General features: G+C 39.7%; 1 protein-coding gene across 1 annotated transcript; it reads right to left on the bottom strand.

Annotated features, from left to right (window-relative positions):
* Positions 1–6518: 6518 nt before the first annotated feature.
* Positions 6519–8051, bottom strand: GJA3 (gap junction protein alpha 3; the record flags this gene model as incomplete). Its single annotated transcript, XM_079549566.1, has 1 exon — positions 6519–8051. One exon carries the CDS (start codon positions 8049–8051, stop codon positions 6519–6521), a length of 1533 nt encoding a protein of 510 aa, XP_079405692.1.
* Positions 8052–12992: the final 4941 nt, after the last annotated feature.

The following is a 12992-nucleotide window of genomic DNA, read 5'->3' on the forward strand; positions in this document are numbered from 1 at the left end:
GTAGCAACAGCCTTATGAGACAAATCAGCCAGATGTCCAATAGCCTGTACAGGTCAAAAGCAGTGAATTTAACACTTGGTGAGAAGATGGAAGTCCTTACTGAAACAACATGAGACAAACACATACATCAAAATAAGAACCAAGGATGAAACCTGTGTTCAGCAGAAGGCAGAGGAGGACCTCCCACTAGTTTCAAGGTGGTCAGCACTTCACCCCTTGAAATTGCTAGTGCAGGTCTTGATCAGCTCTGTCTTCTGGACTGTGAGCTTCCTTTAAAGCCGGGAGAGTTCTGTGTGGAGAAGGGTCTCAACATCCAGTTTTCCAACAGCTTCACGTCGGCACGCACTTCATATGAAGAAGGGAAGCAGCAGAGCAAGTGAATAAAGGGAGAGAGCTAACTGACTTTGCTTAACTGTTCGGTCACTCCTGTATTTTGAAAGACCATCTATAGAGGCATGAAAATTTAATCTAAAAGAGACAATACTGTGGTACAAAAAGTTTATTTAGTCACGATTTTGTAAACATTTGAGGTAAATAAACATCTACATCAACTTGTTTCTTACAGAATTTAATACACAAGGCACTTCTTGGAAGACAGCACTTTTAATTGTTTGCTGCTTTTATTGTTATTGTAAGTCCATGATGATCCAGAAAATTCATTATGTTTGTTGTCTGGTTCTGTCATGTAGATGACAAACATCCAGTAAGCAACAAGAAAGCTGTGAGTAAGCTTTCTGGTGCTTTACAACCTTTCAACTGTGAGATATGGTGTAAATGGGAATAGAAGTATATTCTCCATGTTAAAGCATGTTCATATTTCTTGCATAACTCTTCAAGGACTGAAGCTTCTGGAATTTGATTGGCATCTTACAACAAACTTAAAATGCAAATCTGCAATTTATTTTTTTCATGTCAGTGTTTTTTGCTTATGCAAATAGTCCCATTACATTTACTGGTCTTATTTGCACAAGTAGAAATGACAGATGAAATTGTATTTGCAGGCTCAGAACCATATCGTTGGCTAGAAAACAAAACATTCATCTTTTTGGTAATACCTTAAACAGTGCAGTATTTCTCCACAAGTATTTTGTTTGGAATTCCAACCAAGCTGTAAATTTTGCTCTTAAAACACATACGCCACACCTGATTTCTGTCATTGAACTTCTACACAAACAAAAAGGCATATAAATAATAGTGAATCCTAAATTGATTGGTGATAACTGTTTGTGATGAAGTGTATTTTTCCATAGCGTTCTCCCTATATAACCAGTTCCCATAGTTTAAATATGCAGACAAAACTGTTATGGTAGGTCAGTGATCGGGTTTCATTTTATTTAATGGTATTGCCTTATGTCTGAAGAGTTCCTGTGTTAGAGTAAGACAAACTCTTTTAGGTTCAGCATATTGCTAGAGTCATTCTTTTAATTCTTGCACAAATGTAAACTCAGAAAACAATTTCATCCAAATGTGCAATCTGAAATCAAAAACTGAATGTAAACTTCAGAAAATCAAAATTACAAGAGCACACTTCTCACAAGAAAAATCAAAGTAAATGAAACAAAAATATTTGGGAGGAAAAATAAAAAGAAAAAAAAGAAAAAAAGCCAGCCTGTTCAAATCCACAATGTTACTGTATGCACTGAAACAATTATAAAGGACCTGGGGGCTCAATGCTCTGCTCTTGCAGACTGCTACCACTCACAGGAGCTCAATGAGATGCAACAACCTGCATCGGCTGAGGCAGTCCCATGAGCCACTGAATGAGGATCTAAGTACTGATCTGAATTTTAAAGCTTGCTTTAGTTATTCTACAGATCATACACTTAGTTAGGTGTTCATACTCGGCAATAATCTCAAGAGCTGCAAAACGTCAGACACTTAATTAGCTCCATGCACCTTCACAAATGACAGATATGCCAAGCCAAATCAACCCCCGGCACCACTTTGCACACCACTGGTTTCTGAATTAGGCTGGAAAAGAACATAGTTCATCTGCTTTCTCAGTCATGCTGTCTATTTTCAAGAAGTTAACATTTTTTCAATGGCAGCCTGGATCAACAAATTCAAGCAGCACCTTCTTATCTATGAAAAAACAGTAGACGGATTTTCATAGACAAAAATATACCACTTCAATAAAAGGAAGGTTCAGGCAGGCTGTTTTCATTTAATCAAAACACAAAGGGAAGAAATGTGTGGTTTTAAATTGTACTTGACTTTCTTTTCTATTAACTCACAGCTGCACTAATTAAAAAAGCTCAGTGACAGAAAACAGAACATCTGTGCCCACAGCAAAGAAGCCATGCATTTATGTACAATTCAGATAGATTTTTCTTACATCTTTGTAAAACCATTGTGAAAAAATGTACTTCTGCAACCAGTGATTTGGTGAACATGTTCCATGTAATCACTGTGGTTGGAAGGCACTTCTGCAAGCCATCTAGTCCAACCCTGTTGCTCAAAGCAGGGTCAGTTAGTAACAGTGAGATGTCTTACTGGAAAAAGAGCAGCTCATCACACACCTGTAACTTGTCCAAAAAGTATTTTTTGTTGTTGTTGCTTTTCTTCTTTTTCATAGTTGACTTAACCTTTTTTTTTTTTAACTATGTTTATGTTTAAGGCAAATCAATCTTCCCACAGTGATTCTATTCAAAGAGTAAAAATTAGTGGTTACTTTTTTTTTTCACTTTTCTTAATATCAGGCATGATTCTGTTCCACTTCTGCAATAACTGGTTTATGGGGGTGAATACAGTCTTTCAGGATTTTGTTTTCAAACTCCTGCATGACCAAGCTAAATCAAAGTATTATTTGCTATCAGCTCCTTCTTTGGAGTTAGTTAATGTATAAGAGTAAACAACTTGAAAATTATCAGATAGTGCTGACAGTCTGTTCTGTGAGTTAGTTGGTGTTTGTACGTTTTTCCTAGAACTATGGAAGGAGGGTAATTAATCTGCTTTTAATACCAAAACAGGGCAAATACCTTAAATCACTGTAACACTCACCTTTTGATACACCAGCCAATAGTTACGTTCTGAAAATGTCTTATTAGACACTAAATATTTTCTATCTGTAACTCTTATTTGGGAAAGCAAAGTGCAAAGAATTAGATCTTATCCTAAGTTTTCCATTAGTTCCAAATTAAGAGCTACAGCCCTATGTTAACACTGCATTCGACCAAGAGCTTGGTCCTTCTGCTTTACCATGTATGTGAATTCAGTGAAAATTCATAAGTAAAGATTAATTAAAATTCTGCCACATTAATGAGACTTTTTTCAACAAATCTGATCTCAGATGTGACACAACTAAAAGGAGTGGTAAGCAGTGAAGGGGAGCTCTGCTCAAACGATTACCTGGGCTTCAAAGAAGGAACAATTAGTGGACTCTAAATGAAATTGTAGCTAACCAAGAAGCTTGAGACTGTAGAAATATTTGGTGGAAATTAAACAAGCTGATTTTAAAAGCACAACCTTTAAGTTGTAGATTTGCTTTCTCAGACAAGCTCTGCTTTGATGTGGAGGCTGCTGTCAAATTTCTCTTCGGATTGTATAAGAGTTACATTTCTCCCCCTGAACCTTACAGGGGAAAAAAAGAAAAAAAAAAAAAAAAAAAAAGAAAGAAAAAGAAAGAAAAAGAAAAAAGAGAAAAAAAGATCTTTTACATCTTTTCAGTAATTACTCTGCCTGAAAATACCACATATTCCACAAAAGCACCTGAGCTCTCTGCAGGTCTAACCACATGTTAATTCAGAAGGTATCAGTTGATCCTAAGTTAAAAATATCTCTGCCCTCATTTTATATACAGTATGGATGCAGTACTGCAGGACTCACTCTGTAGGGGCTGCACTAAGTTAAGGACTGCAAGATACAGGGCTCCATCAACAGAAAGTCAGTTTTGCTCTCGGGCCTCAATATTAAAGAAAAAAACAACAAAAAAACACATTTCCCAGGTGGTCTGGAAATACACTCCAGAAGGACTTTGACTTCATTCTCCAGAAGTACGAAAGAAAGGAAAATCCAGCCAATGAATTTTGATGTACTAATATGCAGAGATGCATATTTCATTATTTCAGCAGTCTAATTATTTGACATTTACCTCAACTCAAACAAACCTCTACTACAAACCTCTACTAACGAGTCCATAATTTCTGAGTGCTAAACTCTGCCTTTTTTTTTACAGTGAGGCAATTTCATCAACTTTCATTAAGTTCAGCACAGTTGCATGGATACAACAGAAAGTGAGATTCAACTTTCGGCTTTCTTATAGAAAGGGTTTTTATGGCTTATAACAGAAAATCCAAGAGTGAATGCTTCAAGCTGAACACTAACAGTAGATGTCTTTACTGTACCACTGTATATTGACTCTCAATGAAATGTCTGCCTCAAGATCAGTGGCATCAAAAAAGACTTCTCACCTGGTTTACTACAAGCTGGTCAATGAAGTCATGAGACAGCATGCCCAGGGGCTGCAGAACAGCATCTCTGACCAAGAGAAAATCCTTGTGTCTATTCAAAAGCAGACCACTTCAAGCTTGAGTGGTGGGAACATTTTAACTGTTGAATAAAATAAACACATTCCAGAAAACATTTAACAGCAAAGTAACTGGCAACTTAGCTGTTTGCTACAGGATGACCCTGCTTTGCCTGAGTAAGGGTTGCACTGCCAGGCCAAATACTTCCAACATGTGAAGGGTTATCCCAGTGTGTTTGGTTGCTCTTCTCCAATTACAGTACTTCTAATTTACAGCAGCAAAAAGACTGACTCTGTGCTTCATTTATTTTGGATTTTGCTTAGAACAGAAGTTGAACCTAATCCTGCATTTCTTTGTACCCAAACTCTCACAAGCCTGCTCAGGAATTCAAAATTCTGACTAATTTCTGTAAGAGCATTTGTTACAATGAAATGAAGGATTAAGCCAGTTAAAAATAAAGCTGCACCTTAGAAAAAAATACCCAGTAGTTTCCTCCACTCATTTTTAAGAGAAGTTCACAATTTTCAAAAGCAGGATTTTAAAGTCTTTATAGAAGGCCCCAAATCTACACTCGTTCTGGCTCCCAAAACTCCATGTGAATTTTAGTTCTGACTGAATACGGCCTGCAAGTTCCATCGCCAAACCTTGCTCCTTGTTAAAATGAATGGAAATTCTGCAAGTGACTTCAGTGGGGTCAATACAGACCCATCAGCATGTTGCCCAGATATTTTAGCCACCTTTTCTGCAACATAACATTGTCTAAATCTGTTTTTACAGACTTCTCAGACACTACAGATTTCTGTTAAGGGACAGGGTAGATCATAGCAGGAAATGTTGGTTTGGGTCTTCGTCACCATTAGTTAAGTTTCCTTCCCCTTACATTTTCTTGTAAGATCAAAAATCAAACTAAAATGAGTAAGTACACAGTCAATTAACTTTAAATCTACAGATCAAAATTACTCTAGAAATGTTCAAATACTTAAAAATATCCACTCAAGTTTACTTCTAAATAGCTTTCTTCCAACAAACTTAAGCTGGTAACTACTAGTCTAAAATGCAGAGCTCTACTTCATCCTATTGATTATCCATGGGCAACATATAGGGCCACAATGTACTGAAACCATAATCCTTGCTTTCTGAAGAGAAATTGTTCTGTGTAATCATTTCTGAGGTGTATGGTTTACATTCCTGTCCTCTTCTAAGCAATTTCAGAAGTCATCTAAAATTATAATCAAGCATGCTCAAATATATTTGTGGGCTTCAAAACATGATGTGATCATTGTTGGCAAACACTGGATAGAAGGTCAAACCGAACACTTCTTAACAGATCAAGAGTTAAAAAATAAAAAGGAAAAAAAAAAATAGAAAGATGAACCTCAAAATGATAAAATCTACTACAGGGGTTACCTAAATTTTGCCCAGCCAAGAGGACCACGTTGGCAATTTGCCATGAACACAAAGGCTTCCTTAAGTTGCGTTATATGGAAGAGACTGCAGTCGTCTTGGTCTTTAATATGGCAAGTTGGTCCAGAGAGATGACAGGTGCCAACAGGCAGTGTGCCATCCTGATGTTTGCCATTGGGCTACACGGGATTTAAAAGGAAGAAAATAAGTCATAGCATCTGCTCACACAGAGCTTATGTGAAAAGGCTGGAAGTGAAGACAAGGGCATGAAGGAGATGATGGCAGGCACGTGGGCAGTAGGGATAGGAACATTTTGCTCAAATGAAAGTCAGCCTCAGGGCACTTGACCTGCTACCATCACCACCTGTTACCTCTGCAGGCCTCCACTGTGGCTGCCTTTGGGAGATCTGCCATGGACATTAAAGAGAGCAGGATTGGTCCCCTGGCCTACGGGCTGCGCTTTGGCCACCCCTGACCTATTAGAAAACGTTGCTATTTTTCCCCACTACAACTCACAGAGTGCAAAAACAGCAAGCATCAAAGTTGAAACCCAGGCCTTCCCACCCGTGCCAGGCCTGGCCTCTCTGGGGAAGGTCCCCTGCCCACTCTGCCTTCAGCCACCTGCTCCGCTGCACAGCGGTGATTGCACTACACGGCCAAGTCATCTGACCTGGCTCTGCTGCTGCTCGACTTACTGGCCCTGCTCAAACGCCGTGTGTCTACAAGCAACGGTGGCTCATGCATCTCCACGGTGGTGCAGGTGGCTGAGATGGGCCGTTCCTCGGCCAGCTCCTCCTCGCCTTCCACATCCCACTTGCTTCCACTTGCTCCGCTCAAGCTGGTGCTGCTGCCACTGTTGGCTGTGGAGATGGGTGGCCCAGCTGGGGGTGGGAGAAGCTGCTCCAGGGGCTCTTCCTGCTCTGGAAGAGGATGCCGGACACTGCTAGGGGTGGAGGAACCCGCTGAGCTGGAGGGTGCCTTGCCTTGCTGCTCAGCTGCCATATTGACCCAGTTCTGCTCGGCTGCCAGGGCATTGCTTTTGCTGTTGAAGTAGTTGATGACAGCTGGTGTGGGTGTGGGGATGGGAGTTGGGATGGTGACAGGAGTGGAGACGGGGGTAGGGGTGACAGCACGGTGCCTGTTCTCTGGAACTGGTGGAGCTACAGGGTAGCTTGCCATGGAGGCAGTGTTAGAGGGGGGCCGTGCCCTAGGAGCAGCTGCAGCATAGTAGGGTGCCATGGTCACCGGAGCCAGCAGCGGTGTGACAGCACGCGTGTCAGGCAGAACAGGAGCAGGTGCAGTGGTCGTTACCACCACTGGCGGTGCTGGTGGTGGCAGGGAAACTGGTTTGGATTCTCCTGTTACCATGACCGGTGTCAGCGTTGTAACAGGCATCTCAAGGCTGTACTGGCTTGTCATGCCCTGCTTCAGCTTCTTCCACCCCAAGTGATATATCTCAAGCATGTTCAGCAGCAGGGAGACAGAGGCCACCACCAACATGAAGATGATGAAGATTGTCTTCTCAGTGGGCCGTGAGATGAAGCAGTCCACAGTGTGTGGGCAAGGCGGACGGCTGCATTGGTAGACTGGCTTTAGTTCAAAGCCATAAAGGAAGTACTGGCCCACAATGAAGCCTACCTCAAACAGCGTCTTGAAAATGATGTTGAAGATGTAGGTACGGAGCAGAGCACCTCCCATACGGATTCTACCACGCTCATCACGGATCGGAAGCTTCTCCTTTCCCATTTTCATAGGAGGATCCTTGAAATTATTGCCTCCTCTACTACCACCACCAGATGTTGCTGCTCCTGGATAGTTGTTCTCTTTGACACTTCCCCTCTTTTTCAGCTCTTCTTTTTCTTTCCTCTTCTCCTCCATGCGTACAATGTGCAGCACGTGGCCCAGGTAGATGAGGGTTGGAGTGGAGACAAAAATGATCTGCAGCACCCAGAAGCGGATATGAGAAATGGGGAAGGCTTTGTCATAGCAAACATTTTCGCAACCAGGTTGCTGAGTGTTGCACGTAAAGTCTGACTGCTCGTCTCCCCAGACTTCCTCAGCGGCAGCCCCCAGCACCAGTATCCTGAAGATAAACAGTACTGTCAGCCAAACCTTGCCAATCACCGTGGAGTGCTCCTGCGCGTTCTCTAGCAGCCTCCCCAGAAAACTCCAGTCACCCATTGTTTCAGATTTCTAACCTGCAATAAGAACATTAGAGCGATGTTAAAAAATATTGTTATTATACAACGCTGAAGCAGAACGGCTCGTTCCTCCATAACTGACATTTAAATGTACTCCCTTTTGCAGAATATTGCACAGATATGTTCCAAATTACTTTGGGCTGCTTCAAAAGTAATGCATTCTATTTCACTTTTTTGGCTCATAACATGAGAGGCAGATGTTGGTGGGATGGCAGTAGAGGCTGAACCTTCCCACCAGTTTTCCATTACATGTTGTTGCTGTATGACAGATGGCAGCAGAGGGGCTGTCTGACAGAACGGCATCTGGCATGGAAGCCGCATATGAAGGAAGGGTGTGCAACAGAATTCCCCCATGTGGAAAAAATGGCACCCACTGACATTCATCAATGCTTGCTGAATGTGTACGAAAACCAAACAGTGGATGTGAGCACAGTGAGGCAGTGGGTGCTGCATTTCAGCAGCAGCAGCAACAGTCATGCAGATTTTTCCCAGTGCAGCATGAAGGCTTTTGGTTCACTGCTGGTGAAAATGCCTAGCTCATGGTGCTGACTATGTTGAAAAATAGTTTTTTGTAGCTGAGAATATGCTCTATCAAGTACTGCTATTGTGCTCTATGTATCTGTTGTCATTTCCATGGAAATAAATGGGAAGCACTGCCTTCAGAGCTAACCTCAGGTCCCATGCAGCCATGGGCTGTGGGGAATGCAGAAGCAGGATGTTTAGTGCCTCCACCAGCCAGTGCAGCTGTAAATGTCTGTACAGAGTAGCCGGCAAGACAGATTCAGAGTTAGAATTTCACCTGAGGTGCCTCTAAATGCTCTTGCCTATTTTTAGGAAAAAACAGGTGGAAATTAGTTCAATTAATCAGAATATTCTAATTATAATGTGACTGCACCTTTATCGTGGCGTGATACAAAGTCACTTATTTGCCATCAGGACTTAATTATTATAGCACTCAAGAGGCCAATAATGTCTCAAGTCTCTGCTATTTCAATACTGTACAAACACAAAAATTCTGATTCAAAATCTATAACATTTGCAGTTTAATCCTGGAATGTGCACATCAACAAGCATGCTCTCCAAGTCTATTCGTGTTTAGAAAGAGAGAATTACTGAATAATTAGAAATATTGGGAAAAATGATAAATATGAAGAGGAATGGTTTAAAGGTTTCTATACTGTTGTTCCCCTGTCCTGTCATTTGTGGCTACTGAGCCACATCTACTGAAACACCAATAAAATTATTTAAAAAACAGCAGCTCAGGGCACTTCAGCAGCTATGCACAAAGAAATGAAGTATGAACTTGATGTAATTATCATTTGGAAAGGCTTGAAATACAAGACTATTTTTTGAGTAAGATTCTTGTTAGCTGTTTTCAGTTGAGAAACAAGCTATAAACTGCTGATATCACTTCTGGCTGTTTCTGAGTGAAATACATGTATGAAGTACATTTCGTTCACCTAACAAACACAAATACACTTTACTTTTGGCACTTCCAGAAATGTTTAATATTTATAGTTCAGATACAACAATCTAGATGCAAATAAGTAAATAAATAAAATCACTATCAGAAAAGATTATGCCTTTATTTTCTTTAAAAATCTCAACATACTTTTATTAGCGTAATCAAATGACACTTCACTCTTTTCACTTGCATACACTTTTTCTCTTTTTGTTTAAGTACCTGTGTGCTACAGTTCCCAAGAAGAGGAGTTCATCATTACGTGCAGAAGTCACTATTATTGGTATTTAACTTATTGTGATTTCCAACAACAGTGTCACTGAAATTCAAAAGGGAACATTTCCAAAGTCAGCACTGAACTTCTTTCGAGCTGTTAGTTAAGGCAATGACAGTCATTTAGTTACTTTTTGTGCAACTTAATTTTACTATGAGGAAGTAAGATACCTGTAAATGCACAACAGTGTGTTTCCACACAAAAAGCAACATTTTTGGAAATCCTAGAGTGCTGAAACACTTCTTATCCCAACAAAGTTAGTTCAACAAAAACCCTATCCACAACAAAATAGATCTTTGATATCCTGCAATAATGTTGCCTTTGATATTATGGAATTCCTTTTGCAGTACAGCATGATAAATAGCCAGTTAAGTTATTAACAAGGAAATATTGACTTTGTGTAGTTCCTGATCCTAACCTAATTTTCATTATATTTTATTTTATTTTAATATATTCAAGGTGTTTTTAAAGAATGTGTTTTTGCCCTTCAAAATACTAACTCAAGACTACGTAAACATTGATAGGATACTCTATTTCTTTAATTCTAATTAAATATGCTTTTATGTTTTTCAATTTTAATTTTATGGGAGGTGTAATATTTTGGATGGAGAAGGAATTTTAACCTTGAGAAGTATTAATTTTTCAGGGAACGATTCATTCATTTTGTAACCTTTTTTACTCCAAAGCAGTTAAAGATATGCTCAGTTCAGCCCTGTCGTAATGTTCTTGGGGAGCCTTCTTAAATAAAATAAAAAGATATTTATCTCCAGTGGCTGGAGAGATTGCAGAGATCCAAGTCTTTTATCTTCTTTCAGTGTCAATATATTCTCCAGCGAGCAATTCTTAAAGCCAGTGCAACTCATATGAAAATAACAGACACTTTAAAGGAGTGCTTTGATATAAAAAATGATTAAATGACATCAGACTTAACCCAAGGGCTCACAAAGCTCACAGAGTTTTATTTGAGCTATCACCAGTAGGGCCAACAACAAAATACCTACATCATATTCAAACAGGCACTATTTCAGCTGAGAACACTTCCAGGCTAGCTCTGCAGTGCTAAACTTCACTTGAACAGGACTACTTCCAGCACTGCTGACTGTGCTTTCAAATACAGAGACAGGAAATTGTTTAACTCTAGTCTCACATACTGTTTGCAAAGGGAGAGCTCTTTTTCTTTTCGTAGTTGGAAAAAATACAGATAAAAAAATGAAATTCAAGAAAAACTACTTGCAAGGAATGATAAAGCACTCTGATTCAGAGCTATGAAAAGCAAGTTACCTATCTTGGGATCTTTTCATAACAACTGGCACTTATATACATTGGTTGTGTCACTTAAAAATCATAGAATCATAGAACTGCTCAGGTGGAAAAAAAACCTTAAAGATCATTAAGTCCAACTGCAACCTGACCATGCTACCCTAACAACCCTCCGCTTCATCATGTCCCCATTAAGACAAACACTGAAAAACAGGCAATTCATTAAAAATGGAACGGAATTACGCTTCAGAATTAATATTCTACCATTAGCTAACAAGCTCAGTATAAGTAAAATTGGCTTTGTGGATGCTGTGTGCATTTGTGTGTGATAAAGGGAATGAGCAAGAGAGAGAATATATTTTCAAAGCTGTGATGTCAAATGTATCCATCTACAGAAGACAGATAATCTGGCATCTATAAACTTGCCAGTTATTATTTCTATTTGTATTTCTGATCCTGCCACAGAAGAGGTTCATCATCTAAAGTATCTATTTATGAAATATGGCATTTTAATTACTTCTGATTTTACTCTTACATATGCTTGTGTATGCATATATACACATGCATGCAATACATATATATATATAAATGATGTATAAATGATTCCATAGCTGTGTTACGTATATTTCCATACTGTGACACCTGCTCTATTTATGTTTTCATAAAGCTGTCAAATCTAGAAAAATGCCTTTAGCAATTATTTTGAGACTAATGCATCTCTGCTAGAACACGGTTCAGTTTCTTAAATTCAGTCCACATTTCATTTCTTCTGATAGTCTATAATATCTTGGGATTTGTTTTTATATCCAAAATCATGTACACTTCACAAACCAGTATGAGAAAAAAAAATGCTGCTAAAAGAGAAAACATAACTTGCAATATTTCCTTGTTTTTACAGTAAATTATCTTTTATAGTAAATTATAGTAAAGGAAAAGATGTCACCTTGCACAAAGTTTGCAGTGGACCATGTCTGGAAGATGTGAAGGGAGAGAATGAGCTGCTGTAATTTTCAGTGAAACCTAATGGCATTTGGTCTTGTACACATACAAATGTGAAATAACAGCTGAGGTTTCATTATTGGCTTTATAAACTCATTTTTAATGAAGGCTTGTAAAACACCTTTCTTCGTGCTCCGTGTAACACTTTGAGAGGCATCTACAATCACCTCCATTACACTTTAAAAACTTGTGAGAAATGAATCCCCTGTCTTAAACATAATGGAGCCTTCTCCTTAAAACCTAGGCGAAACCTCTTGACTTCAGTGACAGTTTGGCTCGAGTGAAGGAAAAGCACAAGGAGCTGACCCAGGAGAGACACTCCACCTGCAGAACTGCTCTGTTCCCTGGCACAGCAAACCTCTGCTCTGATTCATTGCTCACAGGAGAAAAGCAGGAACAAAAAGTAACCCATTTCCTTTCCCAGCATACTAAAATGCCACCTTAGAGCTCTACTTTGGAATTAAAAGACAGTGACTTACCAATAAAACACTGAAAGGTGAGGAGAGTATGGAGCTACCAGGGCACTAGGAATGGCCGTCGAGCATGAAGGGGACAGTCCCTACATCGCGAGTGAGTGGAGCGTGAATGAGACAGATCTGTCAAGTGTCCACACAGCATCAGCCACACGGATCCAAAAACTGCACAGTAAGGAGCGTCCCACCCCCCGCCCCAGAGTTACAAGGGAAAGAGGAGCTTAGCTGCCAGTTTAAAGATTCAAGACCCTTTTCCACTATAGAGCAGCAGGCACCCAATAGACAGGTTGAAATGAGAGGCACTTCACACAAGTTACGGTAACTGCAGGGGAGGCAGTGCCAGATATCCTCTTCAAACTTCTTAAAGAACTTTTCTGCACTATCAAAAATCAAGAAAGTTTGTTTTTCTTGTTTAATTCTGAAATGCTCCAGAGAGATTTTTCCTTCTCCCTT

Source organism: Tetrao urogallus (assembly GCF_951394365.1).
Source record: "Tetrao urogallus genome assembly, chromosome: 1".
Lineage (NCBI taxonomy): Eukaryota > Metazoa > Chordata > Aves > Galliformes > Phasianidae > Tetrao > Tetrao urogallus.